We start from the raw sequence: 21,367 nt of genomic DNA, 5'->3' as shown, positions 1-21,367 counted from the left end.
ACTATTTGCTTTTTAATTATGACAAAAGCTTCACAGATCTAGAAATGGGTCATCTTGTTATGCTCACTGCAGCAAAGCTGGTCAGGATTGTCTTGGGATGTTATGCAAGACAAGAAGGCTTCTGCTTTGGCATTTTTTGCTTTACTTTTCAAGTGAAACAAATATATTAGACATTACAGCAAACCGGAAAAGAAAAAGAAGGTTCATGTATAAACCTATAAATCTGCTGAAAGTTACAGAAGCTTTTCAAGAATCTGAGAGTCAAAAAGACTTTTTTTTTCATGAAAATAAGGAAGTCATTAGCTGCCCATAATACCAGCTCCATAAAGCAGCCAGTAATGAGTGTCCCCTGGGTGCTTTTAACTTTTGAAGATCATAGGCGAAACCCTTACACACTACCAGACAGGATAAGGTAGACACCTTTAATTTAGGTTAACTGGCAACAGTAGATGAGGGTCTGGTTTCCTTGCTAGCTACACTGCCAATCAAGGCTTATTTTAAGACTATACTTTAGTCATTTCAGTAAGATCTTTTGCAATATCTGTACATTTATTTAAGGTGCCTTCAAATTAAGGAATTTATTTTCCAGAGCTCCTGTTTTTGATTCAACAAAAACCATCGCCGTTATAAAGCCAAAGTACTGTTCTAATTTTATCCGACCACAGATTATGCCATAAAGGTCTCCCAATAAAGTAAATAAAAAAATGACAGGGAGTTAATTGTAGATTCGTAAACCTCCTTGGTAGGATGGAGAGAGATGGGCATGAAGAAGGGTGGTGTTGTGGCTTCAGTAGCTCAATAACAGGGGGGTAAAGAGAAGAAGTCTTTTACGTAAAAAGGACCGTTTTAGCTGTAAAACCCTACTATACACAGGAAGAGAAAAAAAAATTGTTTGAAAAGATGAGAGTATTTACAAGGAAGGGATGCCCGGAGGGGGGAAAGGGAGCCGCCTCAGGATGCTGAAGGAGGCAGGAGCCCCCAGGTCCCCCCTTTGATCCTTCAATGAGACACACTTGGAATGGCTTTCACCATACTTTCAGGCCTGGAATAACACATCGACCGAAAACTCTGAAAATGGTTCATCTCTGGATTCTGTTGTGGGATTGTTCAAGTCCCACTGCAATCATATTTTGTAAAATCGTTTCCAGCAATCTTTTAATTCGTTTTTTTCCCTTTTAGGCAAAATTAAAAAAAAAAAAAACCTCTTGTTTTCTAGGGGTGGTAGCAGGACTGTTGGCATGGAAGTAAGCCACCACTGATATCCCATCATTCCTTTGCGTACACTCTCTCCACAAGCTTACAGCCTCGCACAACTCCAAGCTAGCAGAAATGTCGACTACTATTGGAATTATCCAGATGTACAAGTTTGGAGCCATATACCAGCTCAGACGAGGAAATTGAAGACGTTAATGGATCTATTTGTCTACAAGTGGATGCATCAGGATTGAAGGCTTTGGCCCGCCCATTTCAGTGTCTATGTCACAATTGAGAGCTTTTTCCATCCACAATTTTTCATCTGCTTCGGATTTATTAGGATTTGAATAAAGAAATACCCATAAATGCAGTTTGGAGCTTAAATTCTTTCATATATGTCCTCCATCATGAGAAGAATACTACAAGAACATGTTAAAAACATGATTTTTGTTGGAGTGGGTCTTTAAATTAATGACAACGAAACGCTACCTTCCACAAAAGATGAAACTTTAGAGGAAAGCTCAGATAAACAAAGCAAATACTACATTTTTGGGAAGTCACCTGTCAATCCAAATTCTCTGAGGCCTTATTATTAAGTAACCACCTTTTGCTAATAAATTATGTCAACATTTAAATCAATATAAAAAGCTGCTTAAAAAAAAGCATTTGGTTCTACTAAACAGAAACTCTTGAATCTATTTTTAAATCGCACCAAAAGAGTTGTAAATATTTACTGACATTCAACCACAGCAATGGTAAACCAGCGCTGTGGTTGTGGCCTCAGTGTCTGTTTTTAACAGGCCGGGTTGAGTGATATGGACAAACTCCTTTTTATTCTTGCACAAATGTAAATTAGAAAGTGCTGCATGGTAGCACAGCGGTTAGCGCTCTTGCCTCACAGTGAGAAAGCTTTGGTTCGAATCCCGGCTGGGACCTTTCTGTGTGGAGTTTGTATGAACGCATGCATGGGTTTTCTCCAGGATCTCCAGCTTCCTCCCACAGTCCAACATGCTTCACAGGTTGATTGGTTGCTCTAAATGTCCCTAGGTGTGGATGTATGATTATGTGATGACAGATTGCCAATCTGTCCAGAATGTATCCTGCCTTTGCCCAACAGTTGCATTCTGGCAAAAATGTTTTCTATTTTCAGAATTATAATAGTTGTCATAATACACACACATGCTCATATGATTCATTAACAAGTGCAAACACACACAGATCGACAAACTCAAAATACTACCTTAAATTTTGACACAAGTATTCTTTTCTGAACTGATGAACCGCAATCAGCACTTTTCTCTGGATAGCAGCCAATCAGCATGCAGCTGATCAGAAGACAAAATTAATATTTTCTCATATAATTATGCAACATTTCAAATGAACGTTTCACTGTTTTTTTTTTTTTTTTACAATAAATTACAAATGAAACATATGTAACTTCACAGCTTTGTTTCTATGAAAGGATCTTCCACACACTTTCTAACAGGCACAAGACTCATCCATGCTGCAGTAGAGAACGTTTTAAGCCCTGCTTTTAACAGCGTGACTTAGAAAGTCATCAATCTCATTAAAAAAATGATTAAAAAAGCCCTATAGAATTACTGGATCAGTGCTTCCTCTAGTTTAAAGTATAGACAACAATGTTTTTTTTTTTGTCTAAAAATGTATTTAGGTCACTCAAACCCCCCAAAAATGAAAAATAGTGAACTAATATTGATATAGTGAAATCTAAATAGTTAAATTTCCATTTTTGAATCATTCCATATTCTTCACTTCCCATGTATCATCAAGTAACAGCATGTTAACAAATTCCATGCCTTGTAAACATCCGAGTGTTTGGATCAGATGTCAGGAACTGTGGAATAACTTATTTTGTCTGTGTGTGTGTTTGTTGCATCTTGTTGTTGTGCGACTGATAGAAACCTCAGGGTCAAAGAGGTTTTCTGTACAAAATCACATCTGATAAGAAGCAAATACTTTAATCTCTCTCAGACTATCTCACTTTTTGTTGGGAACAGTTACCAAATCTTAGAATTCATATTTGTAGATTTTTTGAAATAAAACGAGTGACAAGAGATTTATCAAAAGTTTGCCACGCTCCATGCCCGGTCCTCACAAACATCTCCACCATCTGCACAGCTCTCCCCAAGGCTTGCCTGGAATTTCCTCTGTGTCCTGCTGTATTGTGAGTGCAACCGGAAGTATTTCTTAAAGTCATAGTAAATCATAGTAAGTCATAGAAACCTTAAATATTTTAGCTTTATTTGCTTAGAAGCTTGAAAAACTATTTAGAGCTAAACAAAACTGCATGCATTTTGACAAATATTTGTATTTCTTCAAAGTAATTTTAGCAGTGTACACAGATTATAACACATGAAATAGGACTTAAAGTACTTTGAAACAATGTTTCATCTGTGTCAAAGGCATGACCTTTAACCCCCAGATGTCCAAAGATCATATCAAAATGTTCAAGCGCAAAATTCAAATAAAAAGTAGGAGTATTTAAATAATACTTAACTTACATTTGGGGAGCACATTAACCTTTAAGCTGACATGAGATATAGTGACTCTTTTACAGCATTGCATGCTCTACTGCACTGTCAAAACTAAAAATATCAATGTTCACATTTCAACAGGCGGCTTGCACAAGGTTCAGAGTTTGCTGCAATCAAACAACAGTATGAAAAAATAAAGGAATGCCAGAAATGTCCCACTGAGTTTAAAGGTTATGATGTTAAAATAGAAAGATTCAAAAGGCTGCGATTTAGCAGCAGAATCAAATATGATGTGTGTATCGAATCCTCCTTTGCTTTGCGGGTGCTGGGACGTTGGGAGGGCCATGGGAACTGCATTGTGGTTATTTATAGATACCGGAGATTGGAATGATCCTTTTTCTGAGGCTAGAAGAATGTTTAGGTTCACTGTACGGCAGGTTGAGGATAAAAAGGCCGGCTCAGGCAGATGTAGGACACCCGCTGAGATGAGAATGGAGAGCCTGCCCAACGGGGACAGGAAGGAAGCGCTAAATTCAAGAGTTAGGATGTCAGGGGAGTACAAGACAGGCAACAATTAGTTTCAAAGTCCGACATTTTAAACACGGATCATGGAACGCCCAAAAGCACAAATTCCAGAGTGGGTCTTTTGGACAACAATAAAACAATATTTAATGGGATAGATCAATTCGATTTACAATTGACCTTGGAGCAGATTGATCTGGTTGCATCGTAGGAATAAAATTGATTCATCGTTACACCCATACATTTTACTATAAATGCACTACTACCGATATTGAAGTCAACTTTCAGAGGACGGGTGCTGCAGATAACCCCATCATACCGCTGCTAATTACCTGGATCAGGTATGCTGGACAAAAACGAAAAACACACAGACACTTCAGGACTCATAGTGAAACCCACTTGTGCTCCCCACAAGAATGCATTTTAATAATACGTTTTATGACAGTAGCACTTTGTGTTGGTTTACGCAGCCAGTAATTCCAGCCGTACAGCTTCTTTTCTGACAAAATAAAAACCACACCGAGTGTATTACAACATCTGATGTTGACAGCAGTTTTCCCACAGCAAACTTGCATTTAGAGGCATGCCTACTCCCTAACCCCATTTCTTGCCCTTGCATCAAGCCGAGAAATCCCACAGGACAGTCCGCCGGCCAAAACCATGTCAGTATCACTACAGTGTCATGGACACACATGCTCAGACAATAACGCTTGTGTTCCTTCCATGGTGCTGGATTACACATAAAGATGTTTCAGGTTTCACTGATGGACGATAGGTTTCTCTCCCAAAAGTCCAACTGCTGCTGGTGTTGATCTGATGGCCGAATTTGGAAATTAGATCAGATTATCTCAGTAAATCTAACGGATTAGATGGAATGATGGCTATAATTCACAACAAATATGACTGAAGCTGAATTGGAGTCACCAGCGCTTTAGTGTTGATGTTCTTTGATGTACCGTAACTTTTCAACCGTTGATGTGATCAATGTAATTTCAGAGAAAAGCGCAGCTTTTCTCTGAAATTACATTGATCACATCAACGGTTGAAAAGTTAGGGTATGTTACAGAGTGAGTTTTGTTAATGTTACATCTCCTTAAACAAGGAGATGAACAAATGAGGACTCACCCACTATTGTCCTTTGTTTTGGCCTAATTGCTCATGTTGTTAACAATAATATGAACTCAATGCATTTCTTCACACACAAAAAAAAAGGAATGTCAGTCGGTGGACTAATGGGTGTGGTTCTGCATAGCTGCAGATTTTGCTTTTCCAGTTTGAAAGTAAAGGCGTGCACAGTAGCAGCAGTGACAGAAAATGAGAAAACCAGACCCATCGATGAGGGGAGCAATGGAGAAAAACAGCATGTGCTGCAGGAACCGGCGAGCTAATGGGCTAATAAACTCCAAGTATAGACCGCTTTCACTTTGGCAGCAATTGAAGGCACAAGCGGCTAATGGCTAGTTGAGTAAAAGCCACAAAGGAATGTGCGGCGGTGGATGTGTGTGCATCTGTGGAGACGTTCTCTCAACAAACACTGCCATCCTCTTCTGTCCACTTTGTCTCTCTGCGTGTGTCATTTTTAGGGTGATGAGGGAAACCGATCGCCACACCCAGACTACTTGTGCCGTTTTCAGCCATGGGTGTGGGTGCAGCAGACGACACTGTACTCTAGTTAAGTCAGTCAGGGCACATTCAACCGTGCTTTGTTTTTTTTAAAGATTGCAAACCAAAAAAAACACATTAAAAAAATGGGTGGAGTATGAAAGCAGCTGAAATGATGAAGACTGATGTCTGTGACCGATGAGGCAGAACAAATGAATGCTGTCACTCAGCCAGCAGCCACTGACTGTATAAGAGAACTGGACAGAGCGAGTGTGGCGTCACCCACAGAGAATGCCTCTGGATCCAGCAAACTGAAGCCAATTCAGTCACCAATTGTCCACGATAAGGACGTCGCCATGTTGGAGCCAGACGTCAGTACTTACGTTTACATGGACACAAGTAATCAAATAATCTGTCATGTAAACACGCCAATCGCAGTACTCTGACCTGATCACTCATTTGGATCTAAATTTCCTTCCGATCGATATGGGTGGGTTATGTTGATTGATGATCCAATCGTGGTGCATGTAAACCATTTATTCCAATTGTGTGTCATTACTGCACTGGATTTTACGTCATGCGTAGACCGTAGGGATGTAAAAAATAGATATGCATCAAAATATTGATCGGGTAACAACATACTGGTTGAAAACAACCGATATGAACAAGATGTTGGTTCAAAGGTATAAAATCCTTTAAGGGATTTTGACCTTTTTGTTTTGAACGGCAGGGGGGAGGGGTCACTCAGTCCAGTTCTTTTATACAGTCAACAGCATGGACGGAAACTTTGTCACAGGGGTCGGAAATGCTGCTGAGGAAGGTATCGATGTTTGTCACACCCAAACAGACCCGCTCTGCTCTCCACCAACGTGAGAACTGTTTGGTCTTCAAAACAAACATACCCCCCCCCGGCCATACATGTGACCAAACACAGCTGCAAGGCCTCAGCATGTGGACTGTGGGACACAAAACAAGAGCAGAAAGGGAACCGAGGGGGAGGTCTTTGCCAAAACAGCCAGATAACAGGTGGCAACAGAGTCTCATACTGAGGGGCATCTAGAGGGGTGATGGAGCTCAACATCCGGGATCGAGCTCTGAATCACAAACACGGCTCTCCAAACCAGCGTTAAAACGTCTGGGCCTTTTAAAACATTTATTCTCAGGCAAATATCCATGTGATACCAAGTTTGAAGCCTTGAAGTTCACAGGAAAAAGCCAAAATAAAAGAAATAGCTCAGACAGAGCACCAATGACCATCAGATAATAACACGGACAGGCATTCATAAATATGGATATCCAGATTTTCCAGAGTTTGTAAAGGGAAAAACTCCTTTTTATGAATGAAAAAATTCTTTGCCAGCTAGAAAAGGAGAAACAAAACTCTAAACGTCTTACCTCTTCCTCTGGTCAGGCAATGGTGATTTATTTCATAATCCACATCCGACAGCGGTCAAGTACATAAAAAAGATCATAAGAAACATTGTTAGCATGATGATCAAATATCAATATGTAACATTGTAATCATAGATTATAGGCAATAACCTTCACACTACTCCCTAAATATTTAGTAGTCTGGGTGTCCCTGTACCCGTCCCTAGCCCAGATAAAAATAAATAAATCAATAAACAGTGACCGCTGATTAACTACAGTGACCCCTGCTGGCCAAAAGGTAAACAACATCAATATTGTAATCAGATATTTTTCTACAAAAAGTGCTCTTCCATCTTTTGTGAACTTTTTTTTAACATTCAGTGCATCATCTTGCTTTGGTTGCATTTAATACACTTATTTATTTACATCCACCTAAACTCTGGCGCTGTCATCCAGCTTTGGATTATTGATATTTGCCTTTAAAAGACAAAACCACCATTATCTTTACTCCTCACCCGGGCAATCTCACTGGCAGCATTACAAATATTGATTCACTACTTTAAAGCGCAGGAGCATCTCTGCCTGTGAGCCTGCTGGGCTCTGAGTGCTGACAACTTTAATATTAATACAACTGCAGTCTCCGTTTAGACCCACAACAGGACCAACAGCTCATGCATTTAGCCAGCACTGCATTTAGGTTATATAAAAAGAAAACTGTGTGAAATCAAATCAATGTTGACACTCAGGGGTTCAGAAGGGAGCCCTCCAGATGCACCGAATGACTGTGGCCTATTTGTGTGACAACACACAAATAGGGCTACTGTGCACTGTTGACTAAGCAAACAAAGGAAGAGAGAAATTAAACGTCCGGAACCACAGGACTCTAAAAAGGACTCCAAATTTAAGGCTGAAAACATCTCATTACAAAGAGTCAGAAGATGTGATCAATGTTAACTTCCAGTGCTATATGATAATGGCTAGTCTCCTGACCCCTTCATTTTCTTTGTGGTTGCTTACTTGACCTACATGCTGAGGGCCTCCACTGATGCTGTCAGAGCAGCCTCAGACAGTTGCAGGGATGGCAGCGACGCTCCACAGGGCTTTCTCGGAGGAATGTCAACCGCCGCCGCGTGTACCACCCATCCCCACCAACAACAACTGTCCTGCAGAAGGCCCTTTACATCTACTTTCCCACTAGATTGCTAGTTTGTTTGGCAGACAAAAAAAAAGTTATGGGAACCTAATAAAAAATGTAAAAATAAATCCAACTTAAAAGGTTACTTTCAGGGGAGAATGAGAAACATTTGATTTGAACAAGGAATGAGATTTCTGTATTTCCCAGTGAGCCAAAGCTGGCATGACATAGAAAAACTAACATTGAAATGTAACACTCTGATGTCAAATTTGAGCCAGCTCCACTAAAATGACCTGACACCCATGATTAAGCTGAACCCTTTACTAGTTCTGATTCATGTTAGATGTTACAAGATAGGAACAAACTAAATCAACTTTTTGGCATTTAAAGGTGTACTTTACACATACAGATGTAGACAGAATTTAAGATGCACTCTCTGGTTAGGTACACTTTGCTAGTGCCAGGCTGGACCCCCTATTGCCTTCAGGACTATCTTAATCCTTGGTGGAATAGATTGAACAAGATACTATAACATTCATCAGAGAGTTTGGTCCATATTGACATGATAGCATCACACAGTTGCTGCAGATTTGATTGACTGAACATCCATGATGCTGATCTCCTGTGATCTATTGGGTGGAGATCTAGTGACTGTAGAGGTCATTGGAGTCTAGTGAACTTAGTGTCATGTTCAAGAAACCAGCCTGAGATGATTCCAGCTGTATGACATGATGTGGAAGTATCCATCAGAAGATGTTACACTGTGGTCACAAAGGGATGGACATCACCAGTAACAATACTCAGGTAGGATGTAGTCTCAGTAGGTAGTAAGGAGTCCAAAGTGTGCCAAGAAAATGTCCCCCACACCATTGTACTACCAACACCAACTTCAACTGTTGATACAAGACAGGATGGATCTGTGCTTTTATGTTGTGAATGCCAAATTCTGACTCTACCATCTGAATGTTGCAGCAGAAAGACCAAACAATGTTTTTTCCAATCTTCTATTGTCCAGTTTTGGTGATCTTGAGTGAATCTTTGCCTCAGTTTCCTGTTCTTAGCTGACAGGAGTGACACCGGGTGTGATCTTCTAATGCTGTAACCCATTTGTTTCAAGTGTTTTACATTCAGAGATGTTCTTCTGCAGACATTGGTTGTAATCGGTGGTTATTTAAGTTTTTGTTGCCTTTCTATCAGCTGGAACCAGTCATTCTCCCCTGAAAACAACAAGGCCTTCCCTTCTACAGAACTGCTGCTCGGGGGATATTTTCTCTATTCTCTGTAAAACGCTAGAGATGATTTTTGGTGAAAATCCCAGTCGATTCGGTTTGATCGTCTTGACCACACGTGATTGGCTGATTAGACATTTGTGTTATGAGCAGCTGGACAGGTGTACCTAATAAAGTGGAATGTTTGTGTACAAATATCAATGCATATTTAAAGCAACAATTTAAAGAAAATGTTAGTTTTATGGGGCTCTAGATCTGTTAATCATAAAGAAATACGTCTTTTTAATGGCTCAAACGACTATTAACTGTTAAAACATCAGAACCATTAATATGGGTCGTCCAACGATTCAAATGGTCTCTAAGGGGGTTTAGATAAAAAGTACTAAAATGAAAAGAGAACGAATTCTGTCATCAAACGAGCTGCTAATAAATCATCCCACCTCACGCAGAGTCAGCTGAAGAAACTCACCGTGGTTGAACATCGCGGACCGAAACCGGTTGTTACTGGACGAATGCTCCATCTGAAGTTTTCGTTAACGACCACCGTCCGTTACGTTACGTCCTTCTTCTTCTTCTTCTTCTCTGATGTCCCCTCCTCTCGCTCCGCAGGTTCCGCGTGACCACGGCGGCAGCGAGGTGCCAGGCCGTCCGTCCGTCCTTTCAGTCCGGAATGTCCCGGCCTGCCTGCCTGTCACACGGTGTGTCTGAGAGGCTGCAGCTCCAAACGCAACAAACTCGTCCTGGCCAACGATCAAACCGCACGAGCCTCCTCCTCCTCCTTCGCCTCCTCCTCCTCCAGCCTGCCAGCCAGGTGACGTCACGACGCGCCAGCCTCCGCAGCGTCGGAATGAAAACAATCGCACGTGGAGAGCGGTCATGCGCATGCGCACCTGGAGGCTCTGCTGGATTCATCAACACTGCAAACGAAGCCTGCGGCTCCTTAATGCTCCATTTCTGCACAAACCAACGTGGTTTTGTTAGATTTAATACAAAAATAAGAGAGTTTGTGTTGGAACAAAGCATTTAAATTGTGAATCATTTCCAAGATTTGTGTAATTTTTAATCAACATAAATATATTTAATTTTTCAGAGTAAGTAAAATGTATTTAATGAGTTGGAAATCTAATCAGACTTTAATTAAGTATACAATCATTTAGATTACAAGGAAAATACCTTATTGATGGTGAGTTTGCCCCAGCATTGAATATATAATTTATTTGAAAAAATCTTTTAACAGAATTACAAATAATTATATTATAAAGACTAAAAATGGAACGCCTGACACAACAAATGTTTTTTCTTTTTCCTGTTCAGCGAATAAAAACAAGGCAATGTTGCTTATGTGATTCAATTGTGTTAGTGTAAACATTTTGTCTTTAGCATCTCCCGCTATGGAAGTTCTGAACTTCCATTGGTTTGATTTGACTTCATTTCTAAGTTTTCCAATTACAAAGACATGACCCAAATCAACCAGCTGTGGCACCAACTGACTAGAGGTGTAGGGGAAAATTGATTTGACAATATATCCCGATTTTTCGCTTGCCGATACTTGTCTCTATTTAAGATGCTGGCAAGGCAATATTTAATTAGTTATAGACGAGCATCCTTTAGCATCTTACTTTTGTTTTAACTCCAACTGCTAGTTGGCAGCACACTGAGCCTCCTTTACCAGCTATACATCATGACCAAAACAACACAAGATCTGGCAAGAACCAACGTATATGTTCAGTCAACCTCACGGTTTTTGTTATTATGAAACTTTACTTGGGATGGATACCGAACTAAAACTCTGTGCCCCGTTGCTGCCAGTATCATAGAAAAACGCGGATTGTGGTGCTTCATAGAGGATCAGATAAGATTACAATGAAAGTCGTATTAATATTCAGGTAGAGCTTTTTCTAAGTCATACTCTAAAAAAGAAAAGTAAAAAAATGTTCCGGTACAGTCTTGGAATACGTCGCGATACATATCGTATTGTGAGACAAGTATCGTGATACGCATTGTATCATGAGACGTGTCTCACGATATGTATCGTATCGCCAGACTCTTGCCAAAACACACCCCTACCACTCACCCTTAAAACGGGGCCCAGCTCACAGGAGCTGCTAACTTTGTGCCCGATTGGCCATCATGCACCAGAAGTTCAAAACAAGAGCTGCACCAAATACAGCTGTTTTATACTCAAGACGTTTTATAACTCTTGTACCAAAAAACATGGCTCATGTCTGCCTTTCATCCCCTAAATGCACATTCCTTTGAAATGTAGTGCATTTTTAATAAAGAGAACACAGCTGTGCAACTTCTCGAAAAACGTTGCTATTGCAACGTCATAAACCATCAAAACAGAAACTACTGATTTATGTTTGAGTGAATTTCTTGTATTGATATTTCTCTTGGAGCTGGGTAAAAAAATTACCATATACAGGTGAAATCTGCAGGGAAAATTATTAGGATGTGACAAAAATCCAAAATCAATATTAGGATGAATAAATTAGATGTGTAGTTAAAATGTTATCAAATTAAAAATATGTGCTTTTCAGGTTGTCTGGTGGCTTCTTGACCAAAATTTTAGATTTTCTGTCTTCAGTATGAAGGATTGACTTCAAGAAAAAAACAATCCTCACTATTGAGGAAGATTGTCTGTTCCTAAAAATTGCATATTTTAACTGTGATTGGACTACAAAGTCTTTTTTTTTTTAACAAAAAGCTGGACAAATGATAGATGACAAATAACCATAATTATTTGCAGACTTCAGCCTTTTCAAGAGTCCCTCTACAGCCCCGCCCCTCTAGAAGCTTGTTTTGTTCTCTTCATTTCAGCTGCCGTTTGTCCTTCCTTTCTCACGTCATCTATCTGATGTTATCCTGTGAATGTTCAGTGACATTTGAAAGAGTGAGGAGATATTTGGGGAGTCGCTTTTGCCCTCTGCTGGTCTGCTTTGCTGCACACCACAAGCTGCTGCTTCATCATTCCCATATGAACCATCATTTTAGAAAACCAAGGATAAAATCACAGTTCACGTGACTAATAAAATCATGCAAATTATGCAAAATTGTTGTTGCAATTTTGAAATGAAACTATTAAAAAATAAACTACATTTTAACAAAAGAAAATACTTTCACTGTATTAAAAATAAAGCATCTAAACTGATGAGTTCTCCAAGAATATTGTCATTTACCAATAAGGAAAAAAAAAGAAAAGTAGATGGAGATTGGAATAATAAAAAAAAACATGTCACATAAGACAATTGAAGTTATTAATCAAAAATATGTACTTTAAGTTTTTTTACTCTAAAAATATATGCAGTTTATAGACAACTAAGGTTTAGTTATAGAAGCATAGTTTGTACTAGTTTTTTTGAATAAAAATAAAAGTTTCTTGCTTATCCGTGCTGAACAGTGACACCTACTGGTCAGTTTGTGAACATGTCTTCTCATAGAAAATCACTTTGTTTTATATTAGCATGTATTCTCCAACATATAATGACAAAACATCATCAAGTGTGACCTGGGTGAGTTCGGATGAATATATTTATATTTCTGAATTGGTCATGTGACATTCTGGAAAGTTATTCAGAAGTGGGAGGAGTTTAAGAACATTAAGCCCAGGAAGACTTCAATCTGACACAAGCAAAGTGAGGTTTGAGTTTGTTTTAAGAGCAACAGTTTTATTTTCAGCTGTGACAAAATCAATAAAATAAAAAAAAACCTCCTCAGAGGCTTAATGTTTACATACAGGATTAAAGTGCAGAATTGTTTTCACAGCTTGTGTAAAAAATTAAATAAGACCAAAAAGAAATGTAACATATAAAAACATACAATGAAGATATAGAAAATATAAATATGACAAAGAACAAGAATTAAAATCTTATCCAACATAGTTATGATACACAATCCACTTCAATCAGGCTTTTGCACCTATGATACAATAAAAAAGGGAAAATCAGTTCATGTTTTGGAGTCGTTGGCAAGGCTAGCTTACAACAAAGGCACAGCATTGTTCAGAGGTAACGATCCTTTGCAAAGAAGTGCTGCAAAAATGCTCACAATGACCACAGGTGCTCACAAACACTGGAACATGCGTGACATGGCTCTTACAGGAACAGAGAAAGCTGCTCGATTACAGCTCATAAGCCACACATCGACCAGAAGAGGCTTGTTTTAGTGTTAGCCCGCCCAGTGACAGAAGTTTGCATGCTCGTCCAGTCTGACTGCAATCGCATTACGCTGCTGAATAAACGGGAAGAAGCTCCAGAAAGAATCACGGCCCTGAGCCAAAAAGAGTAGATGAGGAAGAGACGAGGGAAGCCACTTTAAATGCTATCAGCGAGACTGGCAGTGGCTGTGGACTCTGTGGGCATCACATCTGTAAGCAAGTAGTCAGTCAGACAGTACAGGACATCATTCACAAAGGACCAGTCTGTAAGCAGCAGGCAGAGCAGAGACATCACATCCTCTCAATAGCAAGAACTCTCTTTAGTCTGCAAAATTATTCATATTTCAAATTGGATTAAACCAATTCTACATAAGGGAGGGGTGTCAAACTCCTGGTCTCCTGCTGATTACCTGGATCAGGTGTGTTTAGCCAATAAGGAGCTTCAGTGGCCGGTTGGTTGAAAAACATGGAGGAGTTCAACACCCCTCACCTAGTGGGTAAAAAAAACACTTCGCTATGGAGAGGATGAAGTCCACAAACCCTTTTTTTTTTACAGCTGAAAGGCTCCATCAGTGGCTTGCATTTATATATCAACCTGAACTGACAAAATTCCTTTCTTATCACAAGTAGCCCAAGAGAAGGAAAAAAAGGCCTCAAAACAGCCGTTTAGTGCAAATTAAAGTAGTAAAATGTTATACAAAAGGAGATCATTATAGAAAAAAACTAATGTTTTTTGTCATTTTCTAAGCAGCCCTGCTTTCTTTGTTGAACTTTTTTTTGTCTTTCATCCTCGTTTTCTAACCTAAGAGAGAAAAAGACAGAGAAGCATCGATTGGAATAAAAGCAGAAGAAGAAGAAGAAGAGAGCACGCCGGTGTAGCTCGTGGAAACAGCAGTTACATCACAAGGTGCAGGAGAAAAGTCTGACCTGGTTGGAAAGCATTTCTGAAGAGTGCACGTTTAGGCAATGCACACACACACACACATATATATACATATATATATACAGTGATATTAACAAAACAGCGAGCTTTCACATGTAAACAGACAGTGGCCCATCTTCAGGAGGAGCTGACGAGATGAGGCAGTACCTGACGTTCCGATTGAAACAAGACCAGCAGAAACAGAATCAATAGCAGGTTAACTGCCTTCAGAACTGATTGATACCGACAGAGTCTCCTCTTTAAACTCCAGTATGATCAGGTTGAGCCAGCACTAGGATAATTGTGGCTAACATTAATTTTTAGGGGTGTAGAGGGGAAAAAAATCGATTTGGCGATTTATCACAATATCTTGTTAGGCAATATCGATTAAAAATGCTGACAAGATGATATTTAATTAATTATCATTGATCTCCTGAGAACTAGCTTGTGTTAAATGTTCAGTTAGCCTTTTTGTTGTTGTAAGACTACTTAGTTTTTATTTGGGATGGGGACTGAACGAAACTCTATGCCACAAAAAATGTGGATTGCGGTGCTTTGCTCAAATAAGATTACAGGTAGAATTTTCTTTTTAAGTCATACTCTTTATAATAAAGTGAAAGACTGTTTCTGTACATATATCATGATACATATCGCAAGACATTTATCGTGATACGTATCGTATCGCCAGACTCTTGCCAATACACCCCCTTTTAATTTTATGACTTGTCACTCAGCTCTTTCTAATTGGACTTCACTTTAGCTCGTAGACGATTTACCTAATCGATGGTTAGTTTGTTCCAGCATTGAAAATATAATTTCTTAAAAGTTCAAACTGATTATTTTTTTTTAACAGGATCGCAATTCGTTCTATTCTAAAAGTGTTTAGCCTGATACAATAGTGATATTATTATTTTTTTTTCCTGTTCAGCTAAGAAAAATATGGCAATGTATATAAAATATGTCTCTAAATTTACAATATTTAAAACATTTACAGTGATTCCATTGTGGGACCTTGGTGTGTATCTGAATGTCAAAGTGAATGAAATATGCAAACATACAGCGGTACGTACCAAGGTCAGTGTAACACGCAAAAAAGTGGGCAAATCAGTGGTTCACTCCAAGTCAGTGGACGCCATGAATGAGTTTTGACATTATTTACAGTCATGCTGTGAAATATTTAAAGCTTGAAAGGTTTGTTTTGACTGGTACAAGTGGGTTGCGTGTTAAGACGGCACACAGAGATTTTTTCACATTTTTCTTCAAATCCAAAGTTCATAAAATAAAATAAAATAACAGCAATGCACTCAGAGGGGAAAAGCTGCAAGTCGGCTTTGCTTGTGTCTTTGATTCGTTTTTGTTTCGTGTGGATTGACGGTAAGCAAAGCAAGTATCCACTGCTAAGTTTCATCTGCATAATTCAAGACGAGTCGTGATTTGAACGGTGTGTCTGGTTGCATATGATGTATTCCACTCTCCAACCTCAGAACCGCAGAACCTTCCACAGCAGACTCTTTAGATCCATGTTCTTTCTTTCAGACTGAGCCAGCATGTCATCTGCTCCTGGAGGAGCATTGACAGGACTCCTTCTGTTCTGCCACCACGTCACCCAGGCTGGGGGGTTTTGTCCTCTGAGGGGTTACCTCCTCTTTTCCTGTGGTGCTGAGCCTTTACTCCGGCTGCTCGGGGTGAGTGTGCAGGCCATTCTCGGGGCGTTTGACGCTGTGCTGCTCCCAGAATGCCTTGTGTAGCTGGTCCAGTTCAGACATGAGGGGCAGACCAATGTCTAAGTGCATCTTTAGGTTCTCCAGCAACTCCTCCAGTTTTAGGAAGGGAGGTCTAAACAATGACAAAGTGAACAGAGACTTTATTTAGAATTACTCTGATATTGTTCGCCTTTTTTTTTTTTTTGCTATGCTAACATTAGCTTGTGAGGTGCTATAAGCTAGCAGGAGAGAGTGACATCAGAGGGATGATGGGAAACGAGAGGAGGCTTTCTTCAGCCCCACCTGAAGCCACAACTTGGAGGCCAATTTCTAATGAGCTCCTGTTGCTCTCCCGAAAATATGTCATAAAAAATTATTTTTGTTTTGTTTTTTTTTGCAAAAATGGGCATAATCATAATAAAAAGACAACTGGGAACAATTTTACAACAGTAAAAATATAGTTGGAGTGAGATATTTGCTCTTCATGGAACAAATGTGCTAAAAATATGAAAATTTGTCTTTAGTAGATTTATCCTCACTGCAGATGACATTTACAGAATAAACATTTACAGAAGTGTTTCTTTACACATAAATCGAGAGTGCATGAACTGACGATGTCTGACCTTTTGTCTGCATCAAGGTCACAGCAAACAGCCGCCAAGGGGAAGAAGGCGGGGGGGCAGTCAGGAGGACAGAAGTGCTCCAGGAAACCAGAAACGTTCAGTCCGAAGTCTGTCGCCCTGGGGAGGTAGTCTGGGTCTGCATTCACCCGGCCAATAATCTGAACAGGAAAGAAGACAAAATGCTCTCAGGACAAACTCATCTTTTCACCTGAAGCTCATCCTACGTCCAGACTGTCTCCTGCAACACAAAGACTCTGCCTTTGGTCTTGGTACAGACACTGGATAATGAAGTCCATCTGCAGAAGTTCTGTTCCTGACGTAAACTGTTGGATAATGAAGATGGTGTGTAGCCAAGCCCTAAGTCTACAGTCTTTATGAAAAATACATTCCCCCTCCAGAAATGAATTTTGGCAGAACAAGAATATTTCCTCTCACAAAATGAAATAAATACCTCAAATCTTAACTAAAAAAGACAAATTCTTACTAACCGTGGGCCAAGAAGGAGAGGAAATGACTGCAGGACTATAATTCTGGGAGAATTAGGTGTATACACCCAAAAAAAGTGAGTAACTAGCTTCCTGTTGGCAGAAGCAGAGTGCTGCAACCACACACTCCATTTAGCGCTGTCAGAAACAAATGTGCAACAGCAGAAGATGGTCATAAGTTATCCCACTGGCTGTGGTGGACCGCAATTTCTTTTGAGTACAGCTTTTGCAGAACACTAGCAAACCAGCTGCAACTTCTTTTTTGGCTGGACCACAGTGGTCAGCACACCAGTCAGCTGCCAGAGAGTGCAACACATTCATCTGTAGGCTGGAATCTATTATGTTTGATGATGACAGTCTTCATGTGGAAAGAATGGTTTGAAGTGTCTAATAAATAGTGTAATGTAAGAGAGAGAAAGTTTTGGTAAATTTAATCTGAAATAAATAATAACTTGTGAAAGACCTTCTGAAATCTAATAAGGTTTTTTGTGGCTGATTCATTGATTTGCTTACCTCGCAGAGCATGATGCCGAAGGAAAAGATGTCAACTCTCTCATCATAGCTCTTCCCTAGAGAGGAAAAAAAGCCTCGTTAGTCCATTTATTGTTAGGGGATGATCGTGCAGAGGGAAGCAAAGCATATTTGTCCCTGCGTGTCGTACCGTGGATCATCTCAGGAGCCATCCAGTAGGGATTTCCCACCACGGTGTAACGCTTCCTGCGGTCGGGCTTCTTTAAACCCGACAGTTTTCCTTGCAGCAGCGTGTCACTGTGCTTGTCGTCCACCATGAGCCGAGCCAGACCAAAGTCTGCCACCACCACTGTGTTGTCCTGGAAAACAGACAAGCAAAAAATAAATAAAAATAAAAAACCCTAAATATCTTATTTATTTTAATACAACATAGTTTTTTTTTATATTTTATTAAATATTTGTTTGTGATCACAGCAAACAGACTTATTCATTTCCCCCCAAAAAGGGCTACAATACTGAACTGGAGAGTTGTTACCTCTCGAACAAGACAGTTGTGGGAGTTCAGGTCTCGATGGATTATGTTCATGGAGTGTAGATACGCCTGTAGATAGACACAGTCAAAAAAATATGGTAATTAAGAAGGAAAAAACATTTTAAATCCCCCAGAAGAATTTTGTGTGGAGAATTGCACTTTACGAGCATCACCACTAGAGGGCGACAGCTACAACATTACTGAGCAGAACTTTTGCAAACTCACCATTCCAGCAGCTATGTCCTTTGCAAAACTGACCCGCTGATTCCAGGGATAATTACTGTCCTGCAAATACAAATCACATTTTGTTTCTTTTAATGAATCCATTTGAGCCACATATAACTAAACTTTCATTGTTAAAGTGAGAACCAGTACACCCAGCTTACCATTTTCTTGATTATTTCCCTCAGAGTTCCTCCCTTGATGTACTCTGCGATAAAGTTCAGTCTCTTGTCTTTGTAGAGGACTCCAATGAACTTGAGCACGTTGGGGTGATCCAGACAACGTATCACCTTCACCTGAGGACATTTGAACACGTTTGGTCACATAGTCTTTGAAACAAGTCAGCACCAAAACTGTTCAGACATCATGACTCAGAGCCAGCTAAGCTTTACATCAGAACCCTGGGAAATGACTACAACAATGACTTTGCAGACACGACCATAAAAATCAGCTTTCACAACCAAACATGATTAATATTAAATATTTTTCTAAATGGTAAACCTCATGCGTTGGTAATGACACAATATGATTGAACGTCTCACAGAAACAGGAGTGTTCCAAATGTGTATTACTCCATAGCCCGTTTGACGTGATGTAACTGACACTACACTCCTCTGACTATTGGAAACACATTCTGAGTCGGTACACACAAGTTTGTCAACATCTGCACAGTTAAGGCTTCTGGTTTAACAGAAAAATATGCAAATGAAAAGAGCTGAATGGTATTACAGGAATCCAAAAACATTAAGTATATGCAGCACGTACAGTTGTATGTATGGATCTGTGTGAATCTGCACGTGTGGTAGACATTTTTATGCCGAAGGTCACAACCCTGTATTTTATTTAGGCTGGGGACCGGCACAAAGAGACCCAGACTTTGGGCCCTCCTTGTGGCTACATAGGTAGGCAGTAGAATGAAGAAAAAATCTAATCTGTTCAAAACAAGGAGCTCAGTACAGGACCATCAGGAAAAGGAAAAGAAACCCAAACACATGTTTAAATATTTTGTCTGACGTTTTCTTCATTTATTTTCCTGTTTTTGGGGAAATCCTAACAGTTTTATTCTGTTTACTTTCATTTTTGGTTATGAAATACATTTTCAGATATGAAACACCATTAGGTCTTGCGCAAAAACGAAATTCCCCCTTTTTTTAAGCATGTTTCCCACATTTCTGGGTCTAACTTGTTATGTTTGCAGCGACTTTCAAACAGAAGCAGTAAATCTCACCTCTTTCAGGAATGTTCTCTGTGTCTCGTCATCAAAGCGGATCAACTCTTTCATCACCATCACCTCCCCGGTCTCCCTGTGGGTCACCTTCACATAGATGCAAAGAGAGAGACGATCAACAGGTTGGGAAAATACTCGGATGCATGACAGGAATGCATCCTCTTTCTCTGAGCGTGTAATCTTAATTTAAAGTCAGTGCTGTCCCCATCTGGACACTGTAGGTAACTACATGTTGTCACTTCTCTCAGAAATACCTTGATGGCCTGTCCAAAGCATCCCTTCCCCAGCACTTCTCCATGGATGAGGTCAGACGGGCGGAAGATGCGGTGAGTCCGACTGGAGACGACGCGGAGGGATTCGGATCGATTGATCTCCTTCCTCTGAGAGATGGGCGACGCAGCGTTGCTGGAGCCCGGCGACTTATCGATGCTGTAGCTCCGCCTGAAAGAGTCAGATGTGAAGGTGATGAGATTACTCCTCCATGCTGTCAAGATCTTCAAAAAACAGCTGGAGTGAATCCTGCGTTACACACGTTATGATGCGGGACTTCAGGTTGTTGATGTTGGGGATGGGCGGCCGTGTGATTGGCAGGGTGGGGCTGGGGTCCTCTGACGGGGGCGAGGACAGAGCGCTGTTCATCTGCTCGTTGGCCTCCGCGGAGCCGCCATCCTGCCTTTGAGTGTGGGGGTCGTGTTCGAGGGTGAGCTGTAAAAGCCGACTGGTCTCCTGGATCAGAAGGTCGATCTGCAGATGAAGAGTGAATTCAGAAAACTAACTAGGTGAAAGGTCACAGCAGAGCACTTCTCTCTGCAGCAACAGTAAAAGCTGCGATCTGAGCAGTGCGGATCTTGCAGATAATATTTTTTTTTAATTGTAATAACTAAAAACATCATTTTGTTTCAACAAAATGGCAGTACCTCATCCAGGGGAATGTTATGAATAGGAGTCCCATTGATTTCCAGAATCTTGTCTCCAACGTGAATAGAGTTTTTCACATCTGGGCTGATGCAGTCAGCATCCACTCTGGATTTAAAAAAGGACACATTTGAATAAGATGCAGCTCATTCGTTCTGACTGATCAGCATTTCTGTCCCTTCTCGTCCACTAGATGAACCTCTGCAGGCACGGATGTTGCTGCTGTTTCACAAACTCTCCCCTCACCCTCGCTGCCAACACACTTTCGCCCACCAGTCTAACTCACTCGGACACTCTGACAGTGCGTTCCTGCTCTGGGCTGAAGCCGTTGGTCGGGATGAGCGGCTGCTCGACGGCCACGGAGAAACCCCGCCCCTTGGACTCCTCGCTGCTGTCGGCGGAGGCCGGGATGGACACCAGCGTGACAGTGTGAGGGATCCGAGAACACGGCGAGTCTGGCGGCGACACCGGGGTCACGATGTTCTGGTAGTAACAGTTGCCACTGCAAACAGAGATGGCGAGGAGTTAGATGAGGGGAGAGATGTGGCGTTCAAGGACAGAG

General features: G+C 40.5%; 2 protein-coding genes across 6 annotated transcripts in view; both read right to left on the bottom strand.

The window, feature by feature from the left end:
- Nucleotides 1–10,365, bottom strand: part of sept4b (septin 4b) — a 34,707-nt gene extending 24,342 nt beyond the window's left edge. For 2 of the 3 annotated variants that reach the window (XM_024277780.2, XM_024277777.2), the window contains exons 1-2: nt 10,018–10,365; nt 7,209–7,216 (exon numbers count right to left, since the gene is read on the bottom strand). Coding sequence is in view for 2 of the 3 variants with exons in the window: in XM_024277777.2 (XP_024133545.1) it covers nt 7,209–7,216; nt 10,018–10,069 (60 nt within the window). In the remaining variant the exon portion in view is untranslated. The remainder of the gene's footprint in view (nt 1–7,208; nt 7,217–10,017) is intronic. The other variant, XM_024277778.2, reaches the window with a different exon arrangement.
- Nucleotides 10,366–13,195: 2,830 nt separating this feature from the next.
- Nucleotides 13,196–21,367, bottom strand: part of limk1a (LIM domain kinase 1a) — a 52,718-nt gene continuing 44,546 nt past the window's right edge. For all 3 annotated transcript variants that reach the window (XM_024277781.2, XM_024277782.2, XM_024277783.2), the window contains 12 exons: nt 21,092–21,307; nt 20,808–20,913; nt 20,423–20,634; nt 20,145–20,331; nt 19,891–19,977; nt 18,827–18,958; nt 18,666–18,725; nt 18,444–18,509; nt 18,099–18,267; nt 17,951–18,006; nt 16,953–17,110; nt 13,196–16,462 (listed from right to left, as the gene is read on the bottom strand). In XM_024277781.2, the coding sequence (XP_024133549.1) occupies nt 16,294–16,462; nt 16,953–17,110; nt 17,951–18,006; nt 18,099–18,267; nt 18,444–18,509; nt 18,666–18,725; nt 18,827–18,958; nt 19,891–19,977; nt 20,145–20,331; nt 20,423–20,634; nt 20,808–20,913; nt 21,092–21,307 (1,618 nt within the window). In that variant the 3' untranslated portion in view covers nt 13,196–16,293. The remainder of the gene's footprint in view (nt 16,463–16,952; nt 17,111–17,950; nt 18,007–18,098; nt 18,268–18,443; nt 18,510–18,665; nt 18,726–18,826; nt 18,959–19,890; nt 19,978–20,144; nt 20,332–20,422; nt 20,635–20,807; nt 20,914–21,091; nt 21,308–21,367) is intronic.

The sequence above is a fragment of the Oryzias melastigma genome, linkage group LG13 (genome assembly GCF_002922805.2).
Source record: "Oryzias melastigma strain HK-1 linkage group LG13, ASM292280v2, whole genome shotgun sequence".
Taxonomy (NCBI): Eukaryota; Metazoa; Chordata; class Actinopteri; order Beloniformes; family Adrianichthyidae; genus Oryzias; species Oryzias melastigma.
Note: the sequence above shows the minus strand (reverse complement) of the source record. Positions and strands in the feature narration are given on the sequence as shown.